At 40.5% G+C, this 16,985-nt stretch overlaps 1 protein-coding gene across 10 annotated transcripts in view; it reads left to right on the top strand.

Annotated features, from left to right (window-relative positions):
• Window positions 1–16,985, top strand: part of NPAS3 (neuronal PAS domain protein 3) — an 865,390-nt gene that overhangs the window by 611,441 nt on the left and 236,964 nt on the right. For all 10 annotated transcript variants that reach the window (XM_086709953.1, XM_086709952.1, XM_086709951.1 and 7 more), the window contains one exon: window positions 11,431–11,520. In XM_086709953.1, coding sequence (XP_086566079.1) covers window positions 11,431–11,520 — 90 coding nt within the window. The remainder of the gene's footprint in view (window positions 1–11,430; window positions 11,521–16,985) is intronic.

Raw genomic sequence — 16,985 nt, 5'->3', positions numbered from 1 at the left:
CTTAAAGGAAGCCAGGCAGAGGGCCAACTGAAAACTCAGATGTGGAATTTAATCAATATATTTGCCCCTTCCTACCACTGTTGTTGGCCATTTGGATGCCTTTGACATAGAAGGTTGAGAAAGACTAAGTGGGAGGTGACAGGTGTGGCTGAAGGTATTATAGAGCTATCTGATTGAGGCTACTATAAATTCTGTAGACTAAATAGAATTTTAATAAGTCTAATAGTCATTGAGAGATGGACTGTCATCCATCAAATGCACTGAATGGTGGAATATATCCATTTTCAAATTATTTTTGTTCTAACATATCTTTAGCTATTTAAGTCCAAAGAGTGGGTAAATGGATCATTGTGCACATTAGAATTAGGCTGAGACTATTGATTCGAGGTTTCTAGTGAATGAATTATCAATACAGCCAACTGCAAATTTCATTTGGAATTACCGTGAATTGGCACATCAGTGCATTTGAATAGATCATGCATAACCTAGATTATTGTTAGAGCGAATCCCTTGTAGGCTGTTATATAACTTCAGTAAACTACATGGCCCTGAGTCACTGAAAACACTTCATCTAGTGATTCCTCAGGTGTGTCAGGTAATAGAGTCTCTATGGCTAAAGTAGATTGTGGTGTTCTGTGGCACCTTGTGCCAAATAGCTCAAAACAAAGTGCTCAGGAAGTAAGTTAGACCTGCCTAGCAGGCTAACAACTATGTGCTGGCTAGCGGAAAACAAAAAACAAAATCTGCCGTTCTTTGGCAAATGTCTGGGATGTCACTTACTGGTCTCTGACTTCACTAAGGAGTCCAGGAAAGGGAAAGATCCTGTGTGAGGACAGCACTTGAGGACAGAAGAGAAGGGAAAGATTGCCCGGGCAAAAACTTTTGACACTTCCTTTTGCCCTGGGAAATGCATATGGTGGCATTGTTAGCTCCATGAAATGGTCCATCCTATTTGCTAATTATAAGGGTGTGTGTTAGCACCTTTAAAATATATTTATCTCTCAGAATGCAGGAATCTCAAAGTTTATAGAACAGGTCTGTTCCTGAAAAATGGACCATTCAGTGACAGTTCATGTACTGAATCTAATTTGCCCTTTGTCGCCTGCAGTGCATTTCTCTAGAAAAACTTTAAGACAAAACAGAACTATACCTTTCGAATGTTTTGTTAAACAAATTTGAGCACCTATTGTAAAAGAAAACAAAAATAATCTTGATGATTATTTGACCTTTCAGTCAAATCACTTAAACACGAAATAGCTGAGCCTGTCATGTTTGCTGCCTCGTATGCATATGGCCCATATGGTGGGTCAGAAAGACATGGAGACAGAGAGCCCAGTAGTTTCCACCGGTTAGATACATTCTTTGTCTTCTTCAAATTACCTTAACATAGCTGATTTTATATTCAAGGTAGTTGCTTTAGACTTTATCTTTGTGTTTCCGTTACTTACACTTCTCTATAGACAACTTCAGTCCCATGATTCCTATTAAATCTCAGAGATTTCGGTTAAAGCATCATATGATCCTGGAAATTCAAATAGTAAAAGAGCCGGTTACTCCTCAGTGATGGCTATGAATTCTTGAGCAGTCAGGATAGTCGCTGAAATAGATCAGAAAGAGGAAGGAAACTCCAATCTCATTTAATTTCCTTCTTTGCTAATGTTGTTATCCCCCAAAGTTGCCAATACCAAAAACCTCATAGGCTGGTCTGGTTCTTTCATTCTGTTCCTGAATTGGACACGTCAGAAGCCAGGATCCATAGCCAAGCACCACTACACTTAATTGCATACATTTAGACTGTCATTTTATGTACACCTAGCACATTCGGTGCTACCACATTCCACATGCTGAATTGCTCTCCTTTGAAGGATGTCATCTAGAGATTGTCTGAGGATTTCTTACGACATCAGTCGTTACACTTTGTGTATCTGCAAGTATGTCAGCAAACAATAAACAACAATCTTCTTTGCTTCAAAGAAGTGTTAAATTGGCATGTGGGCTTCCTTGAAGCCCTGAATAGGATGAGAGCTCTGTGGACAAGCAGTATATGCCGGTCCTTCTCGCTAAGACTCAGCGGCCAACTGTGCAATGAAACTAGGTCAGAAAAGCAGCCAAGAGCCATAGCAAGTGGTAAACCCAGTTGTTTATCCCAAGATCATTCAGCAGCAGGTTCCCAGTTCCATCAGAATAATTGATTTTCCCATAAATGTGTATCTCTGCTTTGTATGGAGCTAAGGCATTGAAGCAGTGTAGCCTCTAAGCATTTGAAATGCACGGGAAACCAATATAAAGATTTCAATATTGTAAATGTAGGACCCAGAAGAGGTGCAATTGCTTGAAAAAGATTTCAAAGACAGTCTTAAGCATTATCGAATTTCTGGAACTAAACACTACTTTTTATTATCAGTCCATCATATTTATAGCTTTATGTGCGCCTAGGAAAAATTAATTATTAACTATATGAATAGTATATAGAATAAAGAGGAGAAGATCTAGTTACACTGATTTCCTGAAATTAACATTGAAGATTTTCATGGCCCACGCATTTTGCCCAATCAGAATTCCTAAATTACTATCTTAACTCAGACTACCATAACAGAATACCACAGACTGGGTGGCTTAAGCAACAGACATTTGTTTTCTCACAGTTCTGGAGGCTAGAAGTCCAAGATCAAGGGGCCAGTATGGTCAGATTCTGGTGAGGCCTTTTTTGTACCTTGCAGATGGCCACCTTCTTGCTGTGTGCTCTCATGACCTTTCCTGGGTACATGCCTACAGAGAAAGAGATAGCTCTCTCTTCCTCTTCTTATAAAGATATCGGTCCTGTTGAATTAGGACTCCACCCCTATGCCCTCATTTAACCTTAATTATCTCCAAGAAGCCCAGTCCCCAGATACGGTCACCTTGGGAGTTAGGGCTTCAATGTACAAATTTTGGGGGGATATAATTCAGTCCGTGGCCACTACATTTGCAACAATCAAGTTTCTTTCAGTATGGATGTTTTTAATACCATTTCCCTAGAGATACCAATAAATGTTTCCTAAATGAAACTCATATGAATGCATCAGATTAATATCTAAGGTCTCTAAATGGTCTTTTAATATGCTAAAATCATTACAGGGTTCTTTAATCACTGTTACTACCCCTGACACAAACTCCTTACCTAAAGGAATATATGTACAAAGCTTTTATTATTTTCTCTTAAGGAACCTATTTTTTGTTCCCACTGCCCAGTTGAACAGTCAAGGTTCAGTCATAATCAGCCGTAACAGAAGTAGCAATATGAGTCTGCCTTGTTATTATCGAGGATGTACTTCTAAGCAAACATGACTGCAAAACAAATTTCTGTAAAGTCATCTTACATAAAAGAGTATATTTCTACATAAAATAGTATGTAATATACCAGAAGGGGGAGGAAAAAGCCCTAAGTCTCAGGGAAGCACTTGGGGACAGGAAATGGGGTTATGGTCCTGGCCAGCCCCATGGCCTACTGGGGTAAGTGCTCAAGGCTTGTTCTGGCACTTGCTGTTGGGAGGTGTTCTCCTAGAAGTTTTCTAGGCTAGTTCTTCTTCCTCCAACGCATGAGAATTTCCTTGAGGTCTAGCAGTCTCTTGACTGTACATTCACAAATCCAAAAAGAGACGCATGCAAGGTGATGGATATGTTAGGCAACTAGGTGGGAAGAATCCCATGTGTTTGTGTAGCGAATCATTACCATGTATACTTGAAATATCTCACAGTTTGGTTTGTCAATTATACCTCAGTAAAGCTGAAAAATACAAATTCCATCAACCCATGCCTTTTCTAAATCGAAGACAGCATATTACAGGTGCGGGGCTTAGTGATATCAGACAGGAGTCCCCACCTATTACAGAGGGTATCCTAAGCAGGAAACTGCCTTTGCCCTGCAACTTTTTGTTTTATAAAGTTAATTTCCAACTTGGCTCATTTCCTTTGTCTCCGATCCCAAGGATGATCTTTCTTTGAAAAAAGAGCTTGTGAGTTGGGTCCTTGTTCAGCTTTGTGAAACCTCAGCTTGTACAGGCCCAGTGCGTAGTAAGCACTCAACGTTGTCTTCTCAATGTATCACCCTCAAACAATAGGAGCATGAGAGTCCCTTGTGTGGAAAGAAGTGCTGGAGGAAGCACAGAATTTGAGCAGCTTCCATGGGGTGTGAAACAACTAAAAGACCCAGCAGGTGGTCCCAGCACAGGAGGAAAAAGAGGATCCTTCTTTCTTAGATCTACCACGTATTGATGCGTGACATTGAGCAGTGTCCTTAATTCCTCTGGGCTTCAGTTTCCTTACCTGTAAAGTAGGATTAAATAATACCTCGCTCACATTTAGTCTATGCAATTTGCCTAACATATATTATTTTTCTTCATTTCCCCCTCCTCTCCGGTGAATATTTGAGTGAATTGGGCATCGTTTAAGACATTCTATAATACAGTATGATGGTATATACGTGATATATAATATATGTAATATATAGTAGTATATTCAATACATATTATAGAATCCATTCTCTGTTTTCCGGTAATCTGTGATCTATAGAATGTCCAATAAACAATTAGTATCTATTCTTTTTATTGCCTTGTATAATGCAGACAACTTGAAAAACACCTAGAGCCCTCCCTGTATGTGACCAAGCTCCACGAGTGCCCAAAGCAAAGCAGTGACATTTTTTGGCCTTTCAGAGCCAGCACAATGTAATGTTTATATTACTCCGGCTGGCATGGGAATTTTTTCTTTAACTTGAAAGAGAACTCTGAATTAAACGGGAAAGATGCACAGTAAGAAATTCGCTCCTGGATTCTGAAGAGCCTCTGTTTCAGTAAATTAATACACCATGTACACAAAAAGAAGGCATTTTAATGTTCCAGTGAGTATCTGTGCCTTAGAATAACTAGTGGGAATCCTCTCCCTCAGGCATCAGAGCTTGTGAGCGCCACACGGTCACTTATGCTTCCTGGAGTCCCAGTCTCCCTGGACAAGCCACAGAGGATGTGGGAGCCACGTGCTGCCCCTGGTGGCTCAGAGACACAGACACGTGTGATTCCACCAAATGCTACACCCTGTCTTTATACCAGAGCCTGTTGTCCGTTTGGCTGGATATTTAAATCAAGAAATCTACATCCCTCAAGGCTGGATGTAAGGCTTGAACTAGCATCCCGGAGAAAAAAGGTCAGCACTTTGATACACAGCTCCCACAAAATGGAATTTTAATGAGCAGAAGCAAAACCTGATCTCCTTGCTCAGAAAGCAGATGTCTTTGTTCTTTTCATGTTTTAACATTTCACCAGCTCAACATCTCTCCTTTTATTCTGGTAACTCTCCTCTAAGAACTGAAGAGAGGCCGTCTGTGCCTCTGCACTGTTTTCTCACCTAAGATGTTTAGATTTATGTCTTTTAGGAAACTCTTAGGAGAGGTGTTTCGAGGCGCCAAGGTTTATTGTTAAGGAATTCCTCTTTAGTGGGAAAATAATTAGGTGTGGCCAAATTAATCTAGTTTGGTATTGTGATTGGGGGAACATGTGGCTTTTGATACATGATAATGATACGAACCCATGCTACCCCTCGTGTTATTGACTCACGGTGGTGGGGAAGGGGCAAAGGAAGAGACACAGGAGCCAGAAGGCTCGAGAAGATTCCTGAGAGCTAAATCAAATCCCAGACCTTTGATACATGCTTTTATCCACTTTGAGAAAATATACTTGCCTTAGATTCCTACTTCTAAAAATAAAGCTTTTGTTTCTGCACAGTGCTTGATTGTTAAAACGCAGATTGCAAAGACAAAATTTGGGAAACGTTTTCTTCCCCATAAACAGATACATGTGGGCACTTCTGGACATCGTCCCAGGTTCCTTGAGGTTGCCGGGAGTCCACATGTGTGTGCGTGAGCAGTATAGCCTCAGCTCCTGAGTGCAATCAGAGGGCAATATGGCATTTTAATGAGCTCTATCAAAGTGTTATTGTATCCAAAGGCCAAAAAATTTAAGAAACATTTTTGTCTTTCTAACTCTCTTATCTGCTGCCAAAACTGAGTGGTAAGATAGGTATTGAAGCCCTGTCCTCACTCTTCAGGCCAGGCTGCTTTTTTGTGCTTGGCTTATTCACTCAGTTTCTTTCATGATGATGGAGGCTTGGTTCCAGACCAGACTCCCCTGTTTCCAATGCTAACCCACTGCTCAGACAGCTGAAGGAGTTATTTCATGCCGCCTCTCCTTATTAACTGCAGAGATGTTTTCATAGTTATAAAATACTCTTACCTAATGGCTTGCAAGCATGGTGCTGAAATACACGTTCTGTTCTTGCGCTAACAGAATTATGCCATAACAATGAAAAACCCTGGGTTCAGAGAGAAAGTTGAGTGTGTCAGAGACTGTACTCTATCATGGATGGGTATTTTCTGCCTAGTCTAAGCCCGAATTAGAAGAACATCACAGACGCACGGTGCTTTGGATGTGGAGCACATGCATGCATTTAAATCACGTGTATCTTACTTTTTTACTGATGTAATTGTGAAATATGTTCCTTTTGCATTCATAATTAGGGGGTGGAACAGATGGTGAAGGCTTAGTTTAAAATAATCTGTCATTAAAATAACCTAGCCTACTGGTAATTCTTCACTCTAACTGGAGTGAGGTCATAGGAAAAGAGTTTGGGGTGATTTTTTTTTCTCTTCTGCGTTGGAATGTAGAAGACAGAACCACTGATCTCAGAGTAGTTATACACATGAGAATTACCCCTATAAGGGCAAGGTGGTAAGATTTCACTCTGCGGGATTTGGCTGTTGTGGAATATGCAAAACAAAAAAGAGAGAGAGAGAGAGACAAAACTACTTTGACAAATATAAATCCATTTAGCACAAGGCATTAAACATTAGTATACCTTCAATCATGAGGCTGTGGTTAGTTTCATACCCTGTAAGGAAATAACCTCATCATTTGACAATACTATTAGAGACCCTCAGCTTTTGGGTTAAAAAACCGTGCCTTTTACTTTATATGTTATACTGATGTCAGGGGATATAAATTATAATTACAGGCATTATTATTCAGAGATGCTGTAGCTCCTGACTTCGGTATCCAAGCTTCCCTCCTGCATGTGTACCTCATAGACTTACCAGGATGTGACAAAGGAAATCTCCTATCAGCCCTGTCAGGATGGCTAAGAACTGGTTTTAGTAATAAGAAAACTGTCTTGATAAATCAGATACTAGCATGCCTTTAAAATGTCTGTTTTACTGTTTCTTCTAAGATTTTGTTCTCCATCTGCTTTGAGGGAAGCAGATAGATTTCAGCACGGCTTTATAATAAATCTTCTCAAGGAGGGACTAGCATTAACATTTGTGTAGGTTCTTTTTCATCTTAATCCAACCTTAGTTAATAATCAGAAAATTCTACATAGTGAGTAAGAAGATGTAATTAACCCTTTGACCTCAGAATCTTAATTGGCGCCTGTTGAAAACAGTGGGCAGTTTTAAAAAAAAAAATTAAAAAGTAGCCTGCAGTGATTGAAAAAGCTTGAAATGCAGTAGCTTTCTTGATTCAAAATTTTGACAAATTCCACAAAACTTTAAGATGAATCACATTTGGCTCCCAAGATGAACTGAATGTTTCCTTCTTCCTGTCACCTATTAAAACTGAGACAAACACATTCAGAACAGTATTGATGCTACTCTTAAAACTTTCCTAAGCAGCAGAGTACAGCTAACTGTGAACAGGGATGACCCTGAACCAGAAAGCAATGGCCGTGCGAAGAGCCACCTTGCCAATCTGCCACACACCTGGTTTCGTATCCCATTTCCTTATTTGAAAGGTAATCAAACCTGAGTTTTGGACCTTCATCTCACACTATAGCTATAACTGACTGACATGATAAATACAAAGGTAAAAAAGATGGCTAACTGCCCAATTTGTGTGTGTGTGTGTGTGTGTGTGTGTGTGTGTGTATGTGTTTACCTCTCTGATGACAAACAGCTAATCTGACTAGTTGTGTTCTTCCCACACCAAATTGGCTGTTATTTTTAATTGAATTGACTGGATGCTTTGTTTCATGTAGACATAGACTCATTTTAATCTCACCAGGAAATTGGAACATGTGTCGGAGCCTCTGCCTTGCCAAACAAAACTGGCCAGTTCTTAGATCGCTGCTGCTTAATAGCATCAGATGTTCAGCCTCCAGAATTTTTGTTTCCTTGCTAGGGTGCCCAAAAACCCTCTACTATTTTAGTAAATTCATGAGATATGAACCCAATGTTACAAAATCACGATCCCTTTGAGTAATAAAGTAAAGGTTGTCTGTGGATGGCACATGACCTGCACTAGATGTTTTGGAGAACAGCAAAAGAATCTAGGCTAACTCTGATTTTCCAAATGTCAGGAGATATCGCAGACTATGTTAGACATCTGTGGCATCAGAATCTTCAAATACTCTAATAGCTTCATAAACAGGACTCTTGCAGAAAATAATTTCCGGGGCGCCTGGGTGGCTCAGTCGGTTGAGCGTCCAACTTCAGCTCAGGTCACGATCTCACGGTTCGTGAGTTCGAGCCCCGCGTTGGGCTCTGGGCTGATGGCTCAGAGCCTGGAGCCCGCTTCCGATTCTGTGTCTCCCTCTCTCTCTGCCCCTCCCCCATTCATGCTCTGTCTCTCTCTGTCTCAAAAATAAATAAACATTAAAAAATTAAAAAAAAAAGAAAAGAAAAGAATTTCCATCTTTCTTAGTCATTCTAGCATATGTGATCTAAGGGAAAGAGCATTGAGCGTGGAAGTGAACTGGGTTTACTAAGTCTTGGCTGAGCAGTTGTTTGATGTTGGCCAGATAAAGATGAATAAGACATCACCCCACTGTTGAGAAACCCAGTCTCCTTGGGACTTGAATAAGCCAACCAGGACCATACAACGTCATGAATACTTTAACCACACTATCGGCATGCAGCAGATTTAGTGCTAGGTTTGCCACTGGATGACTGTATGATCTTGTCCAGCCACTTAACCTTTTCTGTGCCTCGGCTTTCCAACCTGTACAATGAGGGTTTAGAGAACAGGAGGTTGTCTCTGTGCTAGTTCCATCAGTCCTTTCTTCTCTCAGTCAGCCTTGCAACTGTCATGTGCGTGCATAAGAAGTTCTCCTGCGTCTCTCTCTCTCTCTCTGTCTTTCTATTCTGACAGCAGCACTTTAAGGTTTGAGAAGATGGGTTCACACAACTCTCTATAACTGTATGCCAGGGCATGGCCATTGGGTTGAGTGGAAAACCTGTCAAGGCCCTGTTCTCCATGGGAGGCTTAAAGGGGGAGGATCCTAATCTTCATGAGTCATCCTCAGAAGACCTCTTGTGTGAGGTAAAGACATTTTGATGAGATCTTTCCCAAATTTCCACAAAGGAAACTTCTTTCCCTTTGCACTGGTTCAAAGCAAGATCACACAGTGCCACACAGCAAACTTGAAAGGTTGGATCTCACGAGGCTCTGGAGGGGGTGACGGTTTTGTCAAAGGGAAGGAGTCCACTAAGTATTTTGTTCCCTGTCCCTTAGCTGATTCCAGGAGAAATATTACAGAGCAAGGTGACAAGGTAACCTCTAGTGGAAGTGACTTGTAAACTCTCCTGTCATCCTACCTCCTACCTATCTTCTAACGGTGGGATTCTGTCATCTGAACAAATCTTTCAAAATGAAGTGACGATTTTTCAGTCATAAGCTGCATCTTAGTGTGGTTCAACTTCACAAACGCTGTGACCATTTCTTTCCATTGACTTACACATATTAGTTACATAACCTTTGTTGTGAGTGGGGGCAGTATTGTTATTAAGTCCAACTGTCAAAGTTCAAATCCTCACTCCATCACTAACTAGGGCAGACATGTCACCTGCCTTCGCAAAGCCTCGATTTCCTTGTGTATAAAATGTAGATAATAATATAATTACCTCAAATGATACTTGTGAAAATTCAAAGAGATAATACATGCAAACTGCTTAGCACATGTTGCTTAATAAATGGACGGTATCCTGACCAAAAGCTTGCCTATCATGTAATTTGTAATGTAATCATGTAATGTGACTTTTGAAATGTTTTCAGAACCCACCTAATCAGAGGAGGAGGTTGGACACTACCCACGGTCTCTGACCATTGGGACTGTGAAAACGGATCAGGAAGCCTGGAGTCCAGATGTCACACACATACACACACACGCGTGCGCACGTGCCCACACACACGTTCACATAGACATACACACTTAATACATATATAAATATATATGTATTTGATATAGATATTTGGAGCTCAAAGAGTTCAGTATTTTAGGAAACTGAAACTATTGCTGAGATATGAGATGATCCATTTCTCTACCAGAATTTTATATGCTTCTTCCACCTTTATTTCAAAATTACACCATTAATTTAGTGTTGCCACATACCTTGATCTCAGAGTGGGTTTCCTGTCTTTCCCAATTCTCAGCCTTTGTAAAAAACCACGAATCGTGGAAACTTCTTTTTCTGTGCAAGCATCGCTTGCGCAGCCTACCTGGTTAGAGACAAATAAAGGGAAACAAAAGACCTAAGGGGGGGGGCGGAAGGTATACAATGCACTTTGATCGCAAGCATTTGAAACAAATGTGTTCGCTGTTTGAGTGCTGGATTGCAGTTGGAGTCCATGACGATTTACACCACTCGTCACACTGACAATGCAACCTCCCTTTGGAAAGTGGGCGAAGGTTCCAGAAGCTACAGATGATGTAGAGAATCCTTCTCTCCCCACTCCTCTCCTTTTGTTTCCATTTCAGGAGGTGTAATAGAAACCAGGTCTATCACAATAAAACTTGAATATAGAGTTTTGAAGAAAAAAAAAGGATTACAGTTTGTAAGGTTTCAGCCTATAATCATTCACCCATAATGTATTGACTTTTTCTATTTGTTCTACCACAATAGGCGCTGAGAGTGAGAAGGGCATAATCCTTTATTAATTAGCAAATTATTGATGTCCACAGTAGTTCCAGTGGTGATTTTACTTGCTCTTCATATGGGGACCCTTTTTCCTCTTGTTTCATTACAGTTTCCATTCCTGTTCAGCTATTTAATGGAGAATCTGGCTGATTTAATCTCTTAAACTACTGAATCCACAAAATAAAAATAAAAATAAAGGCAACAGCTCATAAAATCAGCACGACCTGATCTTGTACACGAATATGATGTATCTTGGTCAAAATGACAGAGACATAAGGAAGTCCTTGAAATAAAGGAAAGCTTGTGGTCTTAATTTAGGCCTTTAGTTTGTTCACGTACAGGGCCCTAGTAGAAGATCTTAGGACTTCGGTTAAACAGGAAGAAAAACATGGTTTTAAATTCAGTGTATGTTGCTTTGTATCAGATGCCCTATTCATTAAACCTCCGGCATATGTGTATTAACTTAATTATATATTTATTTTTTCCTGCAGTCCCTGGATGGCTTTGTATTTGCACTAAATCAAGAAGGAAAATTTTTGTACATTTCTGAAACCGTCTCCATCTACCTAGGCCTCTCACAAGTAAGTAAAACAATTTAGATTCTCGACAGAGATTGTGAAGCCTCCTTCGGCCTTGTGCTTTTCCTTCTTCAAGGGGTATTCTGTTTGGTGTGAATTATCACATGTATTCTTTAATGGCTCTGCCTGACTCTTCTTGCAAAGTCGGTGAGAAAATTCTGTCAGTTCGAAACGTTCGGAATAAACTTGTACTCAAAAACTTTAGTTCCCCCCCTCCCCGCCCCCCCCCAAGGATCATTATTAATTTATTGAGAACAAATGAAGTTTCTTCCCTCAGTTGTTTTGAACTTTGAAACCTCTGTGCCCGGTAGGAGAGGGACACACTAATAGTGCTTCCCTTGTGTCCTATTACTGGATGTTTATGGAGTACCCTGCATTATCCTGGGAGCTGACACAATGACAGGAGTCATTTGGAGTCAAGAAATGCTGAAAGAGACCATTAAAATGTGTTGCAGGGAGGGTCCCAGCAAGGATCTGTTTTGCTGCCTTTGCAAATGCTTCCTAACGCTGAAAGGCAATTTCATAAAATAAGATAGCCTTTCGTTATGTGCACTTTAATTACTCGTACGTGTCTGTCAGAGGTTGAAAACAAAGAAGATGGAGGCAGCTGAGGTAAGGGACAAAATCCTAGATGTCCGTTCTTGATATTCCCCTGGAACACAAAAATTTTACTTCCGTTGGATTCCAGGACATAGGTTGCATCTACAGAATGCCAAAATCCCCTGAAGAAAAGTTGGCGATTCCACTAATTATCCAGATGTTTTGGTTTTTTTTTTTCCTCTCGTAAAAGTGCCGAACATCTGGATACTTGTGCCCATACAGGTGATTGGCTGAGTCTGACCCTTTTCATCTGGTGATTTGGCATGAGGAAAACACAGCCTCGGTGGGAGGGATTTTGTGTGTATGTGATGATCTGCCAAGTTGGATAATCTACTTCTCATTCAGTTGCCCCTTGGAGCTAAAGATGGAGATAAGAGTTGTCTCTCTCCTCTTAAGCAAGACCCACCCCAGACTCATTGCTTCCGCAAGTTGGCACTGCTCTAAGGAGGCACCCAGCACGGCTGGAACATTTTGGCTGTTAGTGGGTTTGCTGGGTAATAGCTAAATTGAGAAAGACACTGGGAAATAATAAAGAAAGATATTTGGCATTTGAGGAGGTCTGGAGGAGGGGGAGGGATGCTGCCAAATGTGATTATTTACTGTTGAGAATCCAAGCAAGGGTCCATTAACTCTTCCTTGAAGAACGCGCGAAGCTATTGGCTATAGTTTACAGAGTAATTCTATTTTATGTGGGTTTCAGCAAACCAAATGATAGAAACTGGGCTATTGTTAACTCACTGTTAGCATTCTTGCATCTTATTGAAATTTCTGGTTTTGTAATAGCCTTTAATAGACTCTAAGCCTCATCTTAATCTGTTTAGGACCTAGTTTTGAGAATCTTCAGTTTTGAAACGGGTGTGCCCACTATGTGAGTATCTTACAGGACTGGAAACACCACTGTTTGTTGTCCTGCGATGCCCATATTCATCTGTTTTATGCACAGTATCCAACAAAGTTTAATAAGCCAGTGAAGAAGAAGGATGAATAATTAGTTTAAGCAGGTAAATGCTAATTAGGAAACTCCTGAAAAGCATCCATTATATACTAGCTCAAAACACATTTTACAGCCCTGGTTAGTGGTGTAATCCAAATTCTGTCAAGGCAACTGCATTTTCTGTAATTGAGATGTGTATGTTTGCTTTGCATAACAGATGGCTCTGTATGCTTAGACTGATAGCTAGGAAAATAATAATTGCATTATTCTGGCCAAAAGAATATTAGCTCTTGGGTTTTGGCCATTTCAGTCAGTCCTCCTGCCAGCACAGCATATGCACATATATGGATTGGATTTTCAAGGAAATTGATGCATCTGGAATAGTGTGGCCATCTGAAATATCATCTGTTCAAGAAAGATTTGGCTTTAACCCTGTGCTGGGTTCTCCTTAAAAGCAGTATATTTCACTGCTTTTCTACTGTAACATTAAGTCAATCTTTTCTTAAAATCTGAAACAAATAATTGAGGTTTCTGCAGAGTAAAGCAGCTGTGTAGACGTTTTGCAGCAGGTGGCACGTTCTGTCCGGTCATTCCCTGCTTCTTTTATGGGATGGGTTTTACAGTGTGGATCAGTAGTCAGCAAGTCAGCATCTTGACTTAACCAGGGGCAGACGCCAGCCCCAACGTGCTGTACCCTCAGTGGTAGATGGGTTCATTGTCGCCAGCAATGGTGGAGACTACGAGGTACAAGACAGAGGTCTTCAGTTGGAGGCACTGTGCAAGTGAAATGGTGAAGGGTCCATCACGAGAAGGTGACATTTGCAAATGCCGATGTAGGTGTTAACATTGAAAACTAAAGTTGAAAAACACTTCTGGATTAATGTGAAAATAATCTGCTAAGAACATGGCCTGTTTTTAAAAATTAATTCTCCAACTTTGGGAAGGAATTTCCAACCCAGTAAATGTTGTGTTCTCAGTCCCAATAGGGTACTTGAGACTTAACCCTTTCCAACTTTCTTCAGTGACTTCTTGAAGTTGCTGGGTCACGGGGTACTCATGGGGGACATACGATGCACAATGTACTCACAGTTATTTGGTTAAGTAAATACTTAATTTTTTACACATGAGCGCACACACACGCAGACACACACAAACACGCCCATAATTGAATGCTAACCAAATGTGCTATTTGTAACCTACAACTTTGGCTCAGAAGTTATCCCGTGAAATTCTAGACAGAGATAAGGAGTCTGTGAAATTATGGCCCCTCCGTTTCTTTTTAAATAGTTTCATTAAATAAAGGCGATGTATGGCTGTATCACCAAAGATGTACCCAGTCAAACTGTTAAGGAATATTGTGAGCATGCCAGTTCGTTAGAGCATAGTTATGCCTACATTTGTAGCTCTCAAAATATCCCTTCCTCAGTTTTATATTCCTTCAACATGTAAATAAATATGGTGCCTTTAAAGTGGCTTATGTCCAGGAAAGAATTAAGATTTTATTTTGACTCATGAGAAAATTAAGTAGAGAGACTTGTCCTGAGCTCTGTTGTATAGCATGAATATAGAGACAATCAGAGTGGGTTTTTCCTCTATACTCTGTTGAGTGGAACAGCTCCTGGTTTCCAGCATGTATGTGTGGCAGTTATTCTCTGTAAAGTCCTTTCATGTTATCATGATGGCAGGAATGAAGGGATCCGTGATGATGTTCAGACCAATTCAGCAGCCCTTTTGACTCTGCCAGAGATATATATTTAAAGCAACATTCAAGGTGTGCTTTCAGGTTGTAGAAATATGCACTGTTGGAGTGCCAGGGTGGTTCAGTGAGTTAAGCATCCAGCTCTTTATTTTGGCTCAGGTCGTGGTCTCACCATTCGTGAGTTCAAGCCTGCTTGGGATTCTCTCTCTTCCTCTCTCTCTGCTCCCCTCCATGCTTGCTTTCTCTCTCTCTCAAAATAAGTAAATAAACATTAAAAAAGAAATAGAGGTGCCTGGGTGGCTCAGTCAGTTAAGTGTCTGACTCTTGATCTAGGCTCAGGTCATGATCTCACAGTTCGTGAGTTTGAGCCCTGCATCGAGCTTTGCACTGTCATTGCAGAACCTGCTTGAGATTCTCTCTCTCCCTCTCTTTCTGTCCCTCTGCATCTCATGCTGTTTCTCCATCTCGGAATAAATAAACTTTAAAAAAAATTAAATAAAATAAAAAGAAACATGCACTGTTGACTTACTTCCCTAGATAAAGATGATTCCTAGTTACTCACCATGAAGCCCTATCTTAAAAAAAAAGAGCCCCAAATATCATTAATGAGTTTGGTTTGCATGGGATTTAAATGCCTTCTTATACCTGGCAGATAGCCTTCAGAGCTACTAAAGACAGGTCTAATCCATAGGTATAATGGAATAGGCATAAGTGAAAATGAAGAAAGAAAACAAAGTGTATTCCCTAACACTGAAAATGTAATAATAATACATAGCCTGATTTTATGAAATCTCTTCCGGTATGCCTGGGGCTTAATTGTCAACGGATCCAAAAGAGACTTAATACGATAAATTTTAAAAAATGCTTGTTTGATATAGGACCTAAAACTTGGAGAAATATTAATTTGTTGGCTTATGTCCTCCTCTTTCCACAAAGAAAATAGCTTATATAAATGTATATAATTAAAAAAAAAGACAATGGCTAAACAGAGCTAAGGTATAAGGAAAAAGAAAAGACAAAAATAAGTCATTTGTTACCACATAGTAGGAGCACACAATAGAGTCTCTAAGAGGGTTATAAGTGATCTGATAAAGCTTCAGATTTATCTGTGAGCTTCCTGGTAACCAAAGCAAAAAAAGGAAATACAGCCATTCATCAAAAAATAAGGAAACATCACTTTTTATGGAAAGCAAAGTTTTTCTGGGACTGCAGTATAATAATAAATCTCAAATACGATCTCCATGGCGGCTAATATGTGGATTATGACATGTTGATTTGCTTCCATTGGAGTTCACATCCAGAGCAAGGCTGTGTGGATCATATAACAAACATGAACAAACATATTTCAAATTTCATGAGCAGACAGAGGACTCTTCCCACCCCCTCAGGTGGTGTGCCAGAGATCATTTTGAGAGTGATTTTCTGATATCCAGGTCTTATAATAGCATTGACTAATTTGATGTTTTATGTGCTTTTATAAATCAGCTTTCCCTCACCCAAACACAAATCCTGCATTTACTCTTAAATACTGATGAGAACTTTAACATTATAGTTGCCAGGGGCAGAGGACATGGGTCCCAGTTAACCAGAGGATAAAAATGGACTTACATTTTTTTTTTTAATTTTTTTTTTCAACGTTTATTTATTTTTGGGACAGAGAGAGACAGAGCATGAACGGGGGAGGGGCAGAGAGAGAGGGAGACACAGAATCGGAAACAGGCTCCAGGCTCTGAGCCATCAGCCCAGAGCCTGACGCGGGGCTCGAACTCACGGACCGCGAGATCGTGACCTGGTTGAAGTCGGACGCTTAACCGACTGCGCCACCCAGGCGCCCCTGGACTTACATTTTTTAAGAACATTTTTCTTTGAAAGTGGGGTGAGAGATGATGATTCTGATGCACACCCGTGCCAGCAAAATGGACTCTTTAAAAAGAGTCTTATTTAAAATAAAGTGGGATCTAGAACACACTGGGAGATGAACAGATTTTTTACCCCTTGATATCATTAGAAAATACCCTACAACCAGCTAATCACTCTCTTGAGATGCCTCCTAATTCCACCCCCCAACCCCACCTGCCTCCAGTGCCCAGCTTGCCTGAGTCACTTCTCCTCATCACATCCCCATCCTGGTGGAAGATCCCTCCTTGCTGTCATAGTCAGAGAGAAGAGAGCCACAGACAAGCTTACAAAACTGGCTTGTTCCAAGGCAGCTTGCAGAAAGGGGCAGGGTGGTCG

The sequence above is a fragment of the Puma concolor genome, chromosome B3 (genome assembly GCF_028749965.1).
Source record: "Puma concolor isolate L17-30 chromosome B3, mPumCon1.1.hap2, whole genome shotgun sequence".
Taxonomy (NCBI): Eukaryota; Metazoa; Chordata; class Mammalia; order Carnivora; family Felidae; genus Puma; species Puma concolor.
The sequence above is the reverse complement of the archived record's forward strand: the minus strand, read 5'-3'. Positions and strand labels throughout refer to the sequence as shown.